The 20,513-nt window shown below is 36.9% G+C and overlaps 1 protein-coding gene across 2 annotated transcripts; it reads left to right on the forward strand.

The window, feature by feature from the left end:
* The first annotated feature begins 111 nt into the window (after nucleotides 1–111).
* On the forward strand, nucleotides 112–12,688 carry mcoln2 (mucolipin TRP cation channel 2). Of its 2 annotated transcripts, none has more exons than XM_046856931.1 (14): nucleotides 112–216; nucleotides 1,392–1,551; nucleotides 1,681–1,854; nucleotides 3,933–4,086; nucleotides 4,756–4,834; nucleotides 4,909–5,005; nucleotides 5,088–5,187; nucleotides 5,308–5,420; nucleotides 5,520–5,690; nucleotides 6,731–6,832; nucleotides 7,177–7,299; nucleotides 7,500–7,706; nucleotides 7,950–8,098; nucleotides 12,197–12,688. In XM_046856931.1, the coding sequence occupies exons 1-14, from the start codon at nucleotides 164–166 to the stop codon at nucleotides 12,231–12,233; spliced, it is 1,719 nt and encodes a 572-aa protein (XP_046712887.1). In that variant the 5' UTR covers nucleotides 112–163; the 3' UTR covers nucleotides 12,234–12,688. The 2 variants fall into 2 exon arrangements, with proteins under 2 accessions (XP_046712887.1, XP_046712888.1); XM_046856932.1 differs by having other exon boundaries at nucleotides 5,541–5,690.
* Nucleotides 12,689–20,513: the final 7,825 nt, after the last annotated feature.

Here is a 20,513-nt window from a genome sequence, read left to right on the forward strand (position 1 = left end):
ATTAAGAGTTTTGGTGCAGGTAGAAAAGAACAGGGAAGATCTTTAATTCAGTACACTGAAGACTCCGCCTACTGGGTTTATGATTGTTCAGCATTTTTGTGCAATGGTTTAGAGACAGATGTTCAGTCATTGTGCTGTTTAATCAGCTGGATGAGCATGGGGTATGGAACTGCATGAAGTGTCAAATTCTGATCCTACAATTCAAGTCATTATGAGGTACTTTATTATTCTTGTAATTTATACAATACTGTATATGCACATTTACTGTACAAAAGCTGGTTATATTGAATTATGTAATTCTAAGTACAGCATTGTATAATTTACTTCTATTTAAAAATATTTTTTGTTAACATCTTTGTTAATATATATATATTGTACAGTACATTTATAATGAACCACAGCTTTGCATAAGTTTTCTTTTCAATCCATAGCCTTGGACTTTCACCATACAAACACTGGCAATGTCCTCAAAAAGAATCACCCAACCCCCTTCTTGCAGTTTAAACAATCAACACTTGTCATTTCGTCTTTTCCTGCATGACAGTTTTTTAAATCGCTGTATAGTCTAAGTTCATTTGTAGACATACAATATACAAGCAAAAGTTTGTGGACACATCAACATAAGTGCTTTTTGAACATCCAATTTCACATTTAGTCCTTGTTAGCCGTGGTAATAATCTTCTGGGAAGGTGTTCCACTAGATTTTGTGGAGATTGGTGCTCAAGGGTGTTAGTAAAGTCAGGTTACGATGTAAATCAGGTGAGGAGGTGCAGTCAGGGTTCCAATTCATCCCAGAGGTTGAGGTCAGCGCTCTATAGCAGGCAACTCAAGATTTTCCACATCATCTAACCCATGATGGAAGTTTGTGGACACCTGAACATAAGATTGGTATGTCCCTTTTGAACATCTTATTCCACATTTAGTCCCCATTTGTTGTCATATTAACCTCCACTCTTCTGGGAAGATGTTCTGCTAGATTTTGTGGTGATTCCTTCAGCGACAAGGGTGTAAGTAAAGTACTAATGTAAGAGAGGAGGCCTGGGTTGCAGTCAGAAATTCAGTTAATCCCAAAGTGGTTCTACAGGGTTGAAGTCAGAGCTCTATAGCAAGATCTTTCATATCTTTCAGCCTATGTAAACCATATCATCACAGAATTAGCTTTGTACAGGTTTGGGTCTCATATCCAAAGACATTTTATACAATTTTTTGCCTCCAACATTGTGATAACAGTTCAGGAAACGAACCACATATGGCTGGAAAAGTCAAGCGCCTCAATATACAGGTGCCCATATAATATACATGTAGCCATAGATTTAAAGTGTAAGTAAACATTTTTTCCCTCAAACACTACATGGATTCAAGTCCTAAAAGTTCTTGACCGTCCCTTTCAGTAACCCCATGTCCCTGAACCTCGACCAGACATGGGAAGAAAGCCTACGAGATGACCTGAGATATTACTTCATGAGTCCTTGTGAGAAATACAAAGTGCGACGGCAGCTACCATGGAAGCTGACAGTACAGATTTTAAAAATAATCATGATCACAACTCAGGTACACTGATCACCAGATGCTTCGCCACACATTCTGCAATATCAGTGGAAAAGGTGTGAGAAATTGTAGAAAATTCAAGATTCCAAGAACCAAAATATTCTATTTCTTGTCTTCTTAACCATTTTGAAGCTTATTCTCTTTGGACTGAACAACCAGCTCGTAGTGAGCTACAAAGAAGAGAACTTGATGGCCTTCAAAAATATATTCCTAAAGAGCTATGTTGGTGTGGAGGACGATGATTATACTGTCGCTGTCTATACTAAGCAGAGCGTCTCTGACCATCTGTACTATATTATAGATCAGGTTGGTATTTTTTCCTTACATTCATGTGTCTCATCTTTACTTTGTATTATGGTTTGATTTGCGTATAACCTGCTATCAATGGGCAGAGCTTCACTACACTGTGTTTACAAATTGTGGAACATTTTCAGAATGATTTTCGTCAACATAAAATTGCAAAACTGTTGAAAAGCTCTTTATTTACAGTACGTAATATTATCAAAAGTTTGGAGAAAACACACAAGGGCCAAAATCAATATCGAATGCTTGTGATCTTCAGGCCCTCAGGCATTTAAAACCGTCATGACTCTGTAATGGAAATCACTGCATGGCCTCCAAAAATCATTGACTGTTAACACAATTTGCCATGCCGCCCACAAGTGCTGATAAAATCTCTATCATGTAAAGAAGAAGGCATGCGTGAACATGATCCAGAAATGCTGCCATCAACTGTCGGCCCAAACTCATAAAAAATGTACTGAGGCGAAATGTGAAGAAGAGGATGGCTGTGTTTCTGTTTTGCAATTTTATATTCTGAAATTGTTCCAAAATTTGTAGACACAGTCTTACACAGATTGCTGAAGCCCTGCCCATGTTCTTCTGAGAGACTCTGACTCTTTAAGATACTCTATTCATACCAGATCATCTTAGTGACCTGTTGCCAATTAACCTTATTACTTGTTCCCTGGTGGTCTAGTGGTTAGGATGCAGCGCTCTCACCGCTGCGGCCGGGTTTGATCCCCGGTCAGGGAACCAACCCCAGCCATTAGGGTTGCACAAGCCTTAGTGCTGGTCCCAAGCCCGGATAAATGGGGAGGGTTGCGTTAGGAAGGGCATCCAGCGTAAAAACGTGCCAAATTAAGCATGCGGTTGATCCGCTGTGGCGCCCCTTAATGGGAGAAGCCGAAAGAAAGTTTACTTGCAAAATGTTTTATAAACTGTTTAATTTTAATGTCCACTCTGTGTCCCCATGTCTTCTTAATGTCTGCGCGTGTATCCTTTGGGTTCTCTGGTTTCCTCAAATTGGTACCATTGGTTGCCATCCAGGGTGTTTTAGTCTTATGTCCTCCTTTGTTTCTTGTAATAGGCCTCTGATTCACATGTTAATAACACATGTTATTCACAACAAGCATCACAGGTCTGGTTAAAAAGCTGTATTTGATTTGTTCTGCCTTGGAATTCTGTAAGTCATCTTCCTGATAAAAGTTGCTGTAAGAGGTAAAGTCCTTTGCTTTTTGTGACCCTGCAGTTGTAAGTAATGAATTGGCTACAGTTTAAGTCTTTTTGAGAGACACATGCATGTTCCTTTTGTGTCTATGCAAATAACTAGGTAATGCAATATTAGGAAACCGTACTTTTTGGCCAAACAAATATATATATATATATAAATATACCGACTTTGCACACTCTCAGCATCTGGACAGTTTGTTTCTCCATAATTCAGCTGTAATACTTTGGCATGCGTCTTATAAATCTTTATTAGTTGGAGATTTCTTTCTGACCTTGTGATCCAGTTCTTCCCAGAGCAGTTCAATAGGATTTAGTTGCAGTGACTGGTCAGGCCATTCCATTAAAGAAAACAAATAACACTTACAGAGCTTGGACATACGATTTGGGTCATTGTTGGAATTGCATGGTGTTAAAGTATGGAATGGTCGCCATGTTGGTTCAGTATTCCTTTCACTTGGAAACCTTCCTTGCTCTACGTTTGATTGTGGAGCTGGGGGTGAGGCAGTCTGCTAACATCTCTCCTGGTCTCCTTCTTACACAAGTTCTTCTGTTGAAGACAAGACTGTCAAATTTGGACTCCACAGAACTTTCTTTCATTTATTCTTGTGTGTTTTTGCCTTTTACCAAGTTTGTTGCATAGAAACAAATGAAATACGTCTCAAAAACAATAAAACTTTCCTCACCTTTTGACATGCAATGTATATCTGATGATCTCTTTTTTTTTCAATGAATGTACGTCCGTGCCATTTCAGATCCCTGGATATGGTGGTGCTAAGGAGTTTTTCAACAGTAGAAACCACATAACCATTATTTTCTTTTATTTTCTTTGTAAGAAATAAGTGCACTCAGGGTGTGTGTTCTCTGTGTTGCAGTACTCTCAGTTAGACCAGCTCTCTGTGGGCTCGGTCAGTTATGCCGAGAAGGACGGAAAGTTACTCCCTTTGGTCGTCTGTAAAGAATATTACAGACGGGGCAGCGGGAAGGCTTCAGAAGAAACCTATGATATAGATGCCCAAACTGATTCAGGTTATTACTGTGAAACTTTTTTTGGGGGGGTTGTAAAGTCTTTAAAAACTTTTTTTTTTTTAAGGAAAATGTCAGTAATAATGGAAAATAATAGTAATTTAAGGACAAAAATCATAATAGCCGAATATAATTTTATTCTTGCCTTCAATGATTTTGGTTTAAACATTGATGTCTATGACATACACAATAAGGACAAAAGTATTGGGACACCTGACTTTTCCAGGCCATATGTGGTCCATTTCCAAACTGTTAGTGCAAAGTTCGAAGAGCACAATTATATAGGATGTCTTTGGATCTAGTGGCGGAAAATTGCCCTTTTCCAGCCAGTTTGCACACAGCGAGCTCCATGAAGATATGGTTAAAATGGGGTGGAAGTTGTGAAAAGATCTTGCCTCAACCCTACTGGGATATTTTGGAACACTGACTACACCCTAGGCCCTCTCATTTCTCCTCATTATAGCTGAATAAACACAAATCTCCACAAGCACAGTCCAAAATCTAGAGCATCTTCTGAGAATTATGAAGGATATTCTAACAGGAATTAGGAACTTCATGTAGAATTCAAAATGCACATATGTATCTTAAGGTCAGGCGTCCACAAAAATGTTGTCTGAATACACAAGTGAACCGAAAACAGATAAATTATTTGTACATACATTGATATTTCAGCTTGCCTAACTTTGGATCCCAAATCCGCCGCAACATGGAGAACGACCAATGCCTCTTTTTTCGAGTTTGACTTTTACAGGTATGCACATCTTAATATCCTCCTCATCTTCACATCTTCACTGTCTTAACTTGCACCTATTTCTCATCCAATAGGCTTGTTGGTATCGAAATCTCTTTCCGGCTCAACGGAATTAACCTGCAAACTGTCCTTTCACACGAACTTCCCGATTGCTACATTTTTGCTGTTTCGGTAAGATTTATAAGACGGCTGGTAAACGTATGATGCTAAAATGAGTGATTATTTTATGTCAATAATCAAATTTTCCTTCTAGATTACATTTGACAATCGAGGCCATAGTGGAAAAGTGAAAATCACCCTTGATTTTGATGCTGTTAGCAGTGCATGCAAAAACTGGAAGATTTCAGGAACTGGTATGGGCATATATTTTAATATTTAAAATAACATATATAATACATAGTTGTTTAGTTATTAATGAACACACGTCTATTTGAAGAAATACTGTAACTTCACTCTATGGTTCTCTTTTCTAGCTCAGAAAAGCACTCATTATCTTCTCATCTTTGATGCTGCTGTTATCCTAGTGTGTCTGACCTCTGCTGTGCTTTGCGTTCGTTCCATTTATCTTGCAATTCGATTACTTCAGGTAAACCCCTGTCCATGTCTCATTTAGATTTTCACCCCCTTTCTTGATAAAACTAACAAAATGGATGTTGTATGACGTGTCAAATTGTGTAATTTTTAGGATACTTTCTCATTTTTGCAGCGATTTTCCAAGTTCTGTGTTTGGAAGTACAATCATAAGGTATGTGAGGAGGACCAGTGGGAATTTTTAAACGGCTGGTACATCCTGGTTATTATCAGTGATGTCTTGGCAATCATAGGGTCAGTACTGAAGATGGAAATCCAGGCGAAGGTAATCCTGAATAAATGTATAAATTAATCATTAATAAATATGTTTCAGTTATACAAGATAACCCTGATTAAGGAAAAAAAAAAAAAATAATAATAAAAAAAATAATAATAATAATAAACAAATAAAAAAATAAATTAAAACATTTACTAAAATTATATATATATTTACATAGACAAAATTGCTTGTAATTTTTTGTAGTATGTGTGTGTGTGTGTGTGTGTGTGTGTGTGTTACATTCAAATATTTAATTTTCTGAAGATATGATCTACTTAACTGTTGTACTTTTTCAGCATACATGAAAAAATTTTTCATTCTGTCCATCCTTCATTCATTCACTCCCTCGATATGTGGAATTGTCAGGATTTTCTCCTTTTGAGAAAAAATTCTTGTAGCTGGACATAAAGCGCTAAAGAATCAATAGTGCTAGCATTAGCCTCTAGCCACTTCCTGGATTCAAGATTCAATATGTTTAATTATCTTTTTTACTTTTTTATTTTACTGCTTTATTTGTATCCGGCATATAACTATGTTTGTGACATATAAAAAAAATCTTGAATCTTGAATCCATAGAGCTATCGAGAGCTGCTAACCTCTACCTGGTTAAAGGCTATCGCTAGTGCGATTGAGTCTTTTTTTAAAAAATACTCAAAGGGCGAAGCAGAGACTAAACAAACTTGCGGTCTGCCACTTTACACTTCCTGAGTTCCTACATATACACATATAGTGTGTATATGTATATGTATATGTGCAAATATTCTACATATACACACTATATGTGTGCAAATATTCTACATATACACATATAGTGTGTATATGTAGAATATTTGCACACAGCAACTTATGTTGTCCAGTCATACTTCATTACCATACAATTCGTACTTTACTTTTAATTTAAGATGAATAACTTCTAGATTAATAACTGCATTAGCAGATCTGTTAATAGATTTAAATTGAAACTCAAGCGCCAAGATTTTATAAATAAACTTTTGCCTCACTGCTAAATGAATCACTCAGTGTTATTCCTCTTCGTTTCTTCACAGAGCCTGACAAGCTATGACGTGTGCAGCATCTTTTTAGGAACGTCGACGCTCATGGTCTGGGTTGGCGTCATCAGATATTTAGGTTACTTCCGGAAATATAACGTGAGTAAGCACTTGTGAATCATTTTAAAACCCTGATTTATTCGCTGTAGCATTATAAGTGAAAGATCTCGAGTGGCCTGTTCTAGAGCTCTGACCTCAACCATAATGTACATCTCTGGGCTGACTGCACCCCAGGCCTCCTTACTTCTTCCATCTTATAATCTGGAGCTGACTTTACTAACAGCCTTAAGACTTCAAAATCTAATGAAACATCTTCCCAGAAGAGTGGAGTTTATTATCACAGCAAATGGGGACTAAATATACTGTATATATTTAATAAAAAAAAAACATACATTCTATCATTACTATATAGTTATATAATAAGCTGATCTTTGCTGGTGCAGGTGCTAATCCTTACTATGCAGGCAGCTCTACCCAATGTTCTCCGCTTTTGCTGCTGTGCCGGAATGATCTATCTGGGCTACACCTTCTGTGGGTGGATCGTTTTAGGGCCCTATCATGAAAAGGTAAACTGGTACACAGTCTACAGCTTCAAAATTGACCATACAGTCAATACATAAAAAAAAAAGATATAATGCATGTACTTGGGAAATATCCAGTGTTCTAGGTGTGACCATAAAATGGCAGCAAATAGCTTGCTACAGCAATAAATGGGTGAATAGATGCAGTTTGTACTGTACTGTATGTATGTGCTCCCGTGGCCCAGTTTGAAGGTCTAAGCCGAGTAGCCGAATGCCTCTTCTCCCTGGTGAACGGCGATGACATGTTCCCGACGTTCGCTGAGTTCCAGCAGAAGAACACGGTGGTGTGGCTGTTCAGCCGGGTCTACCTCTACTCGTTCATCTCGCTCTTCATCTACATGGTGCTCAGCCTTTTCATTGCGCTCATCACTGATGCTTACGAGAGCATCAAGGTAGATTTACAGCACATGGTACAAAGTGGTAGCGCTGATGGTAAACTTCTGATCAGAAGGTCATGAGGTCAAATCTCAGCGCCGCCACTGCCTCGAGCAAGGCCCTTAACCCATTAGCTGTATTGTATAAATGAGTGTTCTGCATAAATGTTGGTGGTGTAAATGTAAACGAGTGCATTTTTGAAAGGTGATCTCGAGACATGCTTCACGTTAACAATGCGTTTCCATCCCTCTCTGGGTTAGCGCTACCAGAAAAACGGGTTTCCCATTACAGAGCTGCAACTGTTCCTGAATGCAAAAAAGGAGTTCCCCCAAGGGGAGGATGTAGAGAACGGAGAGGGAAGCAGGACCAAAAACAACTTCTCCTTCACTAGGCTGTGCAACTGCAGAAGGTAACCAGTCTCCCTGCACTCTAAGATTAGAAATGAAATTGATGGTGTGACAGAGATCTCAGTGGAATCCCTGGAGAAGAAGGCCTAGTCGACTTGACTGATTACAGAGGCTAAACAAACAAAAAAAAAACAAGAGGAGATTTATTTTTGGCAGTGGGTTGCTTTTGTGACCAGGCTCCTGTTGTGATGAAGGTTTTTCTCTGATCAGATTTTTTTTTTTATAATTTAATTTAAATTTTTATTATTTATTTAATTTTTATATTTCATTCGAAACACTGAATTTCATTTCACAAAAACTTTAAGATTGTTTTACCTTAACTGTACCTGAGATACCCAGGTACAAGATCTGGGTTATAAACTGTGCACTGTCCATGCACTATAGTGAAGAAATGAGCTATTTTAGCCTACTTTGATAAGCATACATTTGGGTTTGGGAGAAAGAGCGCAATCGCATCGGCGCATCGGCGTAAAAGTTAATAAAAACTGTTCAAGTTGGCATTTGTATTGCAATACATCGGTTTTAAACATATTTGCATGGGTAAAAAGACTGATTTATATACAATTATTAATAAATGCGCAAAACCTTCATTCTTTAGAAATTGACCAATAATTCATGACCGATATTTGACATGTAGATCGATTTCTCCTCGCCAAAATTTTTTCTCAAACAAATTTTCTCAGCACACGTACGTAAACATGCCGTATCCCAACACTACGGAGGCTGAGGCCTGTACTGAGAGTTACATAGAATACAGATTAACATGGTAGAGGTAGAGCTGCGTCTTCCTGTGGACAGAACAGGAAACGACTGTCTGGTTTTATTTAATCTTTTTTTCTTTTTGTGTTGAATTGAATCGGAATCGTATCGCAACGGCAGCTGCTTCATATGTATCTTTATCGTATCGTTGGCTATGCATTGAGAGTTATGGAGATGCAAATCGATAGTGTTTATTGCTTCGGTTGGCAGACTTTTTCAGCTGGGAGCGTCGACAGAATCCTGACCATAAACTGATGCTTTATATTAACCGCAGCTAAAAGCCACTTATCCAATTAAGCCGTCGAAATCCTAAAAAGATTCGAGAGGAGACCGCAAAGTGCCTTTTACGCCAACAGACAGTTATCGGTTGGTTATTATATTATTACATGGGATGCTTTATGGCCATGGTTATCCCTGTGAGAGGTTGTTCAGGCAGTAAAAGGAGAGACAATAAAAGGGGGCATGCCCCTTTCCTCAATTAGCAATTGATTTTTATTTTTTTTGCTTTATTTGAGAAATTCAATCCATTTCCTGGTAGTCATTTACACCAGTTGGTCATTTAAATTATGACATTTATGTCTTTATTTTGCCCGGAAATATAATATCCTGTAGACTACAGGAAAGAAGTCATGTCGCAAGTGACATGTCGCAAAACGACCTAGTAGTTTTTGATTAATAGCTACAATTATATCAAATATAAAAAAAATAAAAACCTATTCGACCTGTTCATACCAGTTTCTGCCCATTACTGCTCATTTCAAGCTCATCCTTTTCTTCGCCAATTAGTAGATCATTTTGCTTAATTCTTAAAATGATTGAGCAAATTGTTCAGCCAATCAAAAGTAGTTGAAATGTGTGACCATGTTCCAGAAATGTGTTTAATATTTATGGAAGGCCAGTTTTTGCCACACACACACACAAATAAAGGTTTGCCTAATTACGACTTTTTTTTTTCTTACAAATTAGACTTTTTCCTCACGATTCTGACTTAAATTTTTGCAATTCTGACTTTATTTCTTACAATTCTGACTTTATTCCTCATGATTTCTTGCTATCCCGAAATTTTTCTCCCAATCCCGACTTTCTCATAATCCTGACTTTTTTTCTCTCCCTTTTCTTTCTGCAATTCCGATTTTTTTCCTCATGATTCCAACTTTATTGTGATTCAGATTTTTTTTCGCAAATCCGAATTTATTTCTCATAATTCTGACTTTATTTCTCATAATTCTTACTTTATTTCTCATAATCCTGACTTTTTTTCATGTAATTCTCCCTTTTCTCTTTGAAATTCTGATTTTTTTTTCCCCCCAACTTTATTGTGATTTAGATTTTTTTCTCGCAAACCTGTCTATATTTCTTACATTTTAGACTTTATTTCTGCCAATTCTGACTTTATTTCTCATGATTCTGCTTTTTTTCCACAGTTTTTACTTTATTTCTTCCAATTTCAACTTCATTTATTGCGATTATGCCTTTTTTTTTTTTGGCCAATTCTGATGTGATTTCTCACATTTGTACTTTATTTCTGCCAATTCTGACTTAATTTCTCAATATTCTCACAATTTTCCTGCCATTCTGACTTTATTTCTCACATTCTGACTTTTTTCTATCAATTCTAACTTTAGTTTTTGCAATTCCGACTTTCTCATGATTCTCCGTTTTTCTCCCACAATTCTGACTTTATTTCTCACATTCTGACTTCATTTATGCCAATTCAAATTTTTACTTCTGCCGATTCTGCCTTTTTTTCTGCCTTTTTGGTTTCACCCAATTGGGCAGCATTAGGCTACAATCAATAGATCAAACTTTGAAAAAATGGATAAAATCACAAAGGACTGTTTATGGCGTCATTTCACAAACCGTGAGATTGTTTGCTGGAAGAGTTGCATGGTATCAAACTAAGGCTCCGAATTGGCAGAAATAAAGTCAGAATTAAGAGATTTAAAGTCGGAATTGCAAAAAATGAAGTCGGAATTGCAAGAAAAGAGTCGGAATTGAAATGATCAAAGCCGGATTTATGAGAAAAATTGCGAATTTAATTTGGTGGAAAAGGGCTTCCATAAATATCTGACGTCTGTTTATTGTAATGTTGTAATAATAAAATACTACATACATTTAAATTGACAGGATATTTTTCTTTTTGTAGTGTAGAAATTTTACTTCTTGGAAATCCAAAGCTATTAGTACCATTAATTACCATTATTTAGATACCAAATTGCCAAAAGTATACAGACACCAGACTTTTTGAGTTTCTAGAAAATATTGGGTTTTTTTAAGCGACGTTAAGGTGCTGCCAGGAAATGATATTTACTTTGACATTCAGACTGAAAGCCTCCCTGATATTATCTTACTGAGCAGCCAAGCTGTCGTTTCTCGTTTTCAAGGCGATTCAGCCTGCAAAACGAATAGATTTTTATTTATGTTTTTGCTTCCACCGTTCTGTGTAAACTCTTGAGACTCTTCTATGTGAATTTTCTAGAAAAAATTGCACTGCCGTAGATCAAACACATTAAAATCCAAAGACCTGAGTCCATCTCCAGTACATCTCCAGTACATCATGTTCACAGAGTGTGGTACATATCCATTATTCCAGCCTGCATTTGTTATGAGGTAGAAATGTCCCTCGGGTTTTATACCTTAGGTGTTTGGAATGTTTACCATGTACAAAAGCAAAGTTTCTAAATGAATGGGAGATGAGACATCGGAGAAGCTACACTGTATCGACAAAAGTATTGGGACACCTGACTTTTCCAGACATATGTGCTTTTTCCCTAAACTGTTACCATAAATTTGGATTCACACAAATGCATAGGATGTATTTAGATGCTGGTTGCATGTAATTTTCCCGTTTGAACTCGAAAACCCAAATTTGTTCCACTTTGACACAATACATAAAGCTCCATGACGATATGGTTTATACGAGTTGGTGATGTGAAAAGATCTTGAGCGGCCTGTGCTCTAATCTTAACATTATAGGGGATGAATTGGAACAGCATCCAAGGCCTCCTCACTTCCTTCTACATCAGTAGCTGACATTACTAATGGCTTTGTGACTAAATTAGAACAAATCTCCAAAATCTAATTCTAATGGAATTGTAACTGCAAATTGGAACTATGTGGAAAAGGATGCATGCAAAGCACATTTGAATTTTATAATCAGGTGTCCACAATTTTCTTACCAATATAGTGTATAAAGGTATAGAAACAAACTTCATAATAAAACTATTACAATTTTAAATGTTTTCCGTCCATAGTGAACATTTATTTATATTAAGAGTTGCTACATTTGCAGATAATTGAGCCTATAAAAAGTATTTTCATTCTTATATCTGTCTCTGCAGAGGTTCTGAAGACTCTTGCACCATTTTCCTCAGCTGATAAACACCGTCAGGGTGAGAACATCTAAATGAGCTCTCCAATGGGAAAAAAAAATCCAAATCCAATGGACTCCATTTCATAATACTTCCATTATTCTATGCACATTGTGTACCATTAACCCTATTATTATTGTGTATTATCAATAAGAACATAACCCACATTAACCAAAGGAAGAAGACAGTCCATGAAGAGGAATACAATATCATAAGGGCTCTTGAGTCTTGCTGGAAAAGTGCAATCTATTACCAGGAAATGGCTCCAGTCAAACGCACACAAGATTACCGCAGACCTGTATTCAGCAAGTCTAATGACTAGAACTTGAAGATGTTCCTCAGCTCTGGGGTGGGGGTGGGGTGACAAGACTCTGCGACATAACCTACTTTCTTTTGTTGGTTTGTTTATGCAAAAGAAATATTTGATCTGCATCAAGTGTGACTTTACAGAAATAAATAGACCATGAATATTAATTTGAAATGTATATATATATATATATATATATATATATATATATATATATAGTTGGGTTTTTTTGAGCAATCTTTCACAATTCTGACTATTTCAAAATTTCTTGCAATTCCAAATTTGTTTCTCACAATTCAGATTTTTTTTCTTGTTTCCTTATAGTCCTGATATTATATCTTGCAATCCCGACTTTACTTCTCTCAATTATGAAATTTTTATCACAATCCTGACATTTTTCTTACAATCCCGACTTTATATTTTTGCAATTCATAATTTTTCCTCATAATCCTGACTTAATTTCTCATAAATCTGACATTTTTTTTCCAGCAATTCTAAAATGTTGTTCTTGCGATTCCGACTTCATTTCTCGCAATTTCAACTTTATTACTCGCGATTATGCCTTTAGTTCTCACAATTCCTACTTTATTTCTGCCAATTCCAACTTTATTTCTGCTTTTCAATTCCATTCAGTTTCAATTCAGTTTTCTTCGGGGATCCGAGATTTACTTTGATACCATGCAATTCTTCCAGTAACAACAAGTTCTCACAGTTTGTGAAATCGTGCCGTATATAGGCGTCTATGATTTTATGAATTTTATGAGTTTCACAGATCGATATATTGATTGTAACCTACTTTATTTTCAATGTGTACAGCTTTCTGGCACTACAGAGGAGTATTGCTGCTCGATTAGGAAAAAAAATCAGAATTGCAAGAAAAAAGTGTGAAAAATGAAGTTGGAATTGCGAGAAAGACGTGATTGGGCAAACCTTTTTTTTACGTGTTGAAAATGGGCTTCCACCCTATGTTTTTTGGTTTAAAATACATGTACATATGTTATGTTCCACTTCAAGTTTCTAGTTGTTTCGGAAGAAAATGCCAATTCCTTATAAATGTTTTGATGAATTGGTGAAAAGAATACTGACCCAACATGGCTACCATTCCAACAACATGCAATTCTGTCTGGACTTCAAATCCTTGAATTGAACTTTCACCATAAAACAAAACAATTACCTGAATTGTACGAGCTCTGTGTTATTTGTCCAGCAAACAAATGGCTGGTGTGTTATCTATGATAAACAGCCTACCCAGTCGCTGCACCTAAATCCTAATAAACTGCTCTGGGATGAACTGGATCACAATTAAGAAATCTTCAACTAGCAAAGAACATCTTTAGCAGGGTTTTTCCAAGAGGCGTGGCAAAGTATGAATGTTTAGAGAAACAACCTTTCCAGATGCTGAGAGTGTGTAAAGCTGGTATTCATGGGAGGATATTTGAATGAAAATAAAGTGGAAGATCTGGACAAGTAAATCTTCATACCTTCATATGACTTTGATTGTTGCATAGAAGCAAAATTAATCTCAAAGACCATGAAAGAGTAGTTAAACCAAGATGGTGGCACGTGCACAACACTCTCCAGATTTCACGATTTGGTAGTTGTATCTTTCTAGATCAGGGGTCAACACCAACAGGTTGCCCACAAGGACCACATGAGTCACCCATGGGCCTTTCTAAAAATAGCTCACCATAGCACCACTTACCAGTGAGCGGCATCTAATTATTTTTGTTGCCATTCTTTTTTAAATCACACTTGCATTGGTGTGAACTTGAAAATGACAAAATATAAATGACTAGATATAAATTAATATCATTATTAAGAATAACATATAATTAGAGGTAAATTGAGCAAATTTGTTATTTCAGAAGTGTGTATTAAACTGGTAGCTCTTCACATTAATCGGTACCCAAGAAGTAGCTCTCAGTTTCAAAAAGGTTGGTGACCCCTAAACTAGATGTTTTCAGTCTTTTGACATGCCCTGTGTAGGTTTTTTAATAGAATCTAAATGATCAAGTGAAGTCAAGTAGCTTTTATTGCCATTCTTATTGTCACTCGTGTTGCTCACAAGTATTCACACTTGTGTAATCCAGGAAGGAAACGCACTTGCAAACATGTTTTCGAATCACCGTTCAAAAAAAAAAAAAATGAACTCAATGTACTTCATAGCACTTTGATCTTATCATAAAAATAATAATAATAAAAAAAAAACTCCAGGCTTCCAAACTGCTCAGGATACTTTGGCAAAGATTTTCGCTTCATGATATAAAAAAAGAAAAAAAAAAGGTACTTTTGGAATGAAAGCTTTCACTTCCTGTTCAAACATTTACATTTCTTAGAAAGTTAAATATTGTTGATAATATAATATACAAGATAGCATTTATCTTGAGCTCCAGAATGATTGGCGCTCTGGTAAAGATGTAAAGATAAATTAGGTTTAAAAAAAAAAAACAGTTTCTTTTTTATGGTATTTGATTGAATGAATGAACGAACAATATGCCGTCGCATCCAAAGGTCCAGTAAGGCAACCTAAAAGAGCTCTAGGAGACAATTTGTTTGTATGTTGTGTGGTCATGAGGGCCATTCGAAACTTCAGTGCCCAAGAAACTACCTTACACAAGTGTGTTATGTACTGAGACAAGTAAAAGCAGAACCTGTGGTGCAAATGAGAACTGTCGAGGTGAAAGAAATGGAAGTAAGTGTCTCAGGAAATGATCAAACCCTGATAAACAGGATGTTCGTTCATGTTCAAGCTATTTAAGTATAATAACGAATTACATTTACTTCATTACTGTGTTCCACTGGTAATGGACTACAGTACCTTTTCTCTCTGTTTATGTATATAATATATTTGCTCCTACTGGGCCCTTGAGCAAGGCCCTTAACCCTCAATTGCTTGGTTCTATAAATCCCTGAATGCCATAAATGTAAATGTATAGTCGTTTACAATTGTGCCTGTGAAGCTCATAAGCCTCAGGGCTTGAAGTTTTACCTAATGGCATGGGAGTTCCCTAATGGCAAGGGAGTGGAAACTGCCACCCTGTGACAAGATGAGACACAATGGGGAGATCTCACCCGGTTGTGCAGTCTTTCTGGTTCACTATTTACCATGTGAAAAGTGAAAGGTGTGTAGTGTGAATTCTGGAGCTATCATATTACATTAAATTGCAAACATCTAGCCAGTCTAGCTTTCAACAAGAATTCACTTAGTCACTTAGTATTTCCTTGTTTTATTCATACTCATTCCAGTTTGAGGTCATCACTCACAAGTCTGGTTAACTTTCACGCAGCGTGTTAACTTTTACGTAGCGTGTTTCCCTCATCTATTCTTTAGTCCTCTAGGCACTGAAGGTGGTTTAAAAAAAAGGCACAGGACGGAACCGGATATTCAATGTAAAGCATGATGGAGGATAAGTTATGAAATGGGGATGTGTTCACCCAAACTTGTTAATCAAATACCAGGAGATTTTGAAAAGTTGAATCTAGCTTTTTGTCAGAACTCTACAACCGGTTTATGATAAGGCCAAATCCAAACAAAAATAATTCATGGACCACCTTTTTACACCCCTAGAATTTCTCAAAATCCAAATATAATGATACCTGTAGCTAACCCCCAGCCAGACAATGGTGAAGCGTACTGATGTTTCAAAAAGCCTTTATTTTGTGTTCAGCCGTCAGCCTTTCCTTGGGAAACACAAAATCTACCTTTCCTTGATGAGAAATCTTTTCTTAGTGAAACACCGTAAGAGCTTGTTCCCGTTCCAGCTAGGTGCTTAATTATCCCTTACTTTCCTGAAGAACCTTGTACGATTTCAGAGCATTTAAGCGACATGACTTTCCTTTACCATGGTGTGCGTCACACTAACTAGTGGGGGCAGAGTCAAAGGATTATACCGTATGGGGGCGGGGTTAAAAGACTATACCGTATGGGGGCGGAGTTAAAGGACTATACCATATAGGGCGGAAGAGACCAAACAAAATGGAGCTCAAAAGGATTACCTTACTAACTCTTTTCTAAGAGTTAGTTACAATACCTTGGTCCCTCACACCAGAAGGTACTAATATGTTTCCAACTGTAATCTTTGTTTGTACTATTTACTCCTCAAATTTGTTAACCAAAGTGTTTGATGTCACCAAATTTACAGATTGTCATTAAATGGTTTCAAAAGACTACCATGTACCATGTGGTGGTATCAAGAAGTTGATACCGAGACTAGCTTTGTTTTTCAAGACTCTGTTTATCTATGTTTACACGCTATCACCTTCAAAACAGTGCTCTTGAACAGCAATATGGCACTTCCACCGTTTGCAGGAGCCAAATCTGGCAAGTACGTGGGTGGGAAACCTATGTTTGAAGAGAGCTCGTTGACGGGGTGCGCATGTGGTCTGAATAGCAGATGTGGCAATGCATGTGGTCAGAATAGCACCAGTTGCATGGCTCCCGATGTACACAGGACGATGTTCAGTAGCACATTGACTTATGAAGGTCGGTGCTCCCTGTGACTGTGCGTGCAGTCATTTTTTGGCATGTTACAAAACTAGTCTCTTCCTTGTATGTACCTATATAAAGGGTATAGCAGGTGTCAGCTTTGCATTTCCCACCCAGGCTTTCAGTGATGTCCCAACCGAAACAATCCACCTCTTAATACCATTATTATGACTTCATTAGAACAGAGCGCTACATCACAGACAGGAATCTCATACAGTAAGAATGAATGGCATTATTAAATTAAGAAACCAAATTAACACAATTCACTGCAACCACTGCCACACCGCCCGCATACATCGTCTCTAGCAGATGCATCGATATAACCTCATAAAATGACCCCGGGTTTTCCGTGGAAAGGCAAATTGTGTAAATGCTACGAGAAAGAATACGCAAACCTATAAATGGTTCATGTCTGCATATCTGCTGTAAGCATATCTGCAACCACATCAATTGTTTGTGGAATGAAAAAACTGCGAAAAAAAATCTTACTCTCTAACCATTGGATCCAATGACGTTAGATAGTCAAATCACGGTTGTGTTTGATTAAAGAGACAGCTTTAGGAAACCTAGAGTTTTCTTTTTGAAAAAAGCTTTATTTATGATTGGCTCATTCAAAAGTTAAAGGTCAAATCTAAATCCACTCAGGCACAGGCATTATTTCAGTGGCAAAATCTGCCAATGGATCTTTTGCTCTATTGCAAATGCATCCCTTATAATGTGTACACTGCACGTCTACCCCATTATGCACGTTCGTTTCACGAACGAGAACAAAACTCTCATTAGCTGAACGAAGGAGACGGTCAGTAACATCCATGAAGAGAAATGCAATATCATAAAGGTTAATGAGGAAAAAGATTTGCTGGGTCAGATAGCAAAGAAATATGAAGAAAAATGGATAATTCATCTTAATTATTGCCAGTTAGAGGAAATGCATTAAGGATGAAGGCAACATGGCAAGTGTATGAGCTTGTGAGTGAGATGATCTTAGAGTAAAAACAGTCTGCATTAGTTCCATAATGACCCGTTTAAGCATCCCTGAAAAAAAAACAGCATTTTCACTTCATCATTTAGCAAAAGCCAGGTGCTTTTTCTGTGGAAGATTATACTTACATTTCTTTTTTCTTTTCTTGTTTTCTTTTAGCAATTTAGTCTATCCCAAATCTCTTATTTTCTATCTATCTATCTATCTATCTATCTATCTATCTATCTATCTATCTATCTATCTATCTATCTATCTATCTATCTATCTATCTATCTAGCTGTCTAGCTGTCTGTCTGTCTGTCTGTCTCTCTGTCTGTCTAGACAGGCTGTCTATCTATCCATTAAGACAAGCTATCTATCTATCTATCTATCTATCTATCTATCTATCTATCTATCTATCTATCTATCTATCATCTATCTATCTATCTATCTATCTATCTATATCTGTCTGTCTCTCTGTCTGTCTCTCTGTCTGTCTCTCTGTCTCTCTGTCCATTTAGACAATCTATCTATCTATCTATCTATCTATCTATCTATCTATCTATCTATCTATCTATCTGTCTGTCTGTCTGTCTGTCTGTCTGTCTGTCTGTCTGTCTGTCTATCCATTTAAACAAGCTATCTATCTATCTGTCTGTCTGTCTGTCTGTCTGTCTGTCTGTCTGTCAACCACACTATTTATATATTTTTTATATTTTACAAAGAACTGAACAATTTCAAAAGATACTTTTAAGCTTTAATTAAATAAGGATTAACTTTTTTATTCTAAAACAGCAGGTTCATTTTCGCATGTCCTGCAATAATGAAAATACCAAAAATGAGCATAATATAAAAGAAGAGAGGTCGTTTTCATTGTGCCGACAGGGAGAGTTTTCCTTCGAGCGTTCACATGAACCATGACCTGCCTCCCAACTCTGCACTTAAACACACTCTGTTTTATCTAAAGCGTGGCTTTATGATCGCATAGCTTTGTTTTGCTTATTCAGGTTTTTCAGCCTGAGTGTGGATTTTGCAGGTCAGTGTTGTTTGCAGAACGCAGGAATAAAAATGATTCAGATGAAACCAATATAATATATTTGGATCAGCATGAACATAAACAACTGTAGTTTGGACAATTTCATTTATGAGCTAAGAAACGCTCCAAAGCATCTGAGAAAAACCTTGTGGTCACTATGAAGTGAGTGATGTTACACAGTGTGGAGCTTTTAGCTAAGATTTTATTAGGTTTATCCCATGGAGGTTAGGCTTTATCTTGCATTTCTGTCTGTATGCAGAACTTTGTCCATGGAAATTTTTGCTTGATGGTAAGAAAGAAAGAGCGAACAATTATGAATGCTGCTTACAATGTTTCCCAAAACATCAAGTTCTCATTTTTTAAAATCTCAGTCATGTATATAAGGATAAAATTTTGCTTCTATTTGGCAGGAAATTCCTGTTTGTTTTGTCATTTAGGTTAAAAGCCTCCTGACTTGATTTTATCTACCCAAGCAGCCATGCTGACGTCCCTCGTTTACAAGGCGATTCAACCTGCGAAACGGAAGGATGTTTGTTGTTTTCTCATTCCCCCATTCTGTGTAAACTCTAGAGACTCTCATGTGGGAAAATCCTAGAACATGAGGATTTAAAAACATCTCTTCTGGAAACCAAAAGGCCATTGCACCATCTACGCTTAATTGATTGCAAAAGGAAATGCAAAGACGAATGGCATTCGGAATGCATTTCCAGATCGGACCAATGGTCTTATGTTTTGTATGTAGCGAGGCAAAGTTCGTAAATGAACAGACAAAATAAATTTTTTTGGAACTCATGACTTTTCAGCCATATGTTCTGGAAACACGATTGTGCAGGAGGCCTTTGAATGCGGTAAAATTTAACTTTCCTTTTTGAACAAGGAGACCCAAAACTGCAAGCGAATGCTATGTAGACAAACAAAAGTTTGTGGACACCTGACCATAAGATTTATATGGGCTTATTGTTCATCGCATTCCACATTTAGTTCCTCAGAAGAAGTCTGGTGCCTATTTTATCAAGTCTGGTGTACTATATGGACAGATCTATCTATCTATCTATCTATCTATCTATCTATCTATCTATCTATCTATCTATCTATCTATCTATCTATCTATCTATCTAGTATTTTTATCTCCTTTGATTCAACCCAGTGAATTATTTATTTATTTTATTTATATATTATTGGTTAATAAACAGATCAATAATTCTAAATGTTTTTTTCAAATGTTACATACTGCAGATTTTATCTAAGACTGAAACTCTTTCATCTGGAGATGAGGTGTGTGTGTGTGTGTGTGTGTGTGGTCAAAGAATGAGATGAAGTTATCTGAAAGAAGTTCAAGTTCCAGATGAGTGCTTTTAAAGGCAGAAGAGCGATAGACTAGGAGCGTCTTTCTCTTTCACACACACACACACACACACACACACACACACACACACACACACACACACACACACACACACACACACATACATACATACACAACGTCACCGCCCAACC

Source organism: Silurus meridionalis, chromosome 9 (genome assembly GCF_014805685.1).
Source record: "Silurus meridionalis isolate SWU-2019-XX chromosome 9, ASM1480568v1, whole genome shotgun sequence".
In the NCBI taxonomy this organism is placed as follows: Eukaryota; Metazoa; Chordata; class Actinopteri; order Siluriformes; family Siluridae; genus Silurus; species Silurus meridionalis.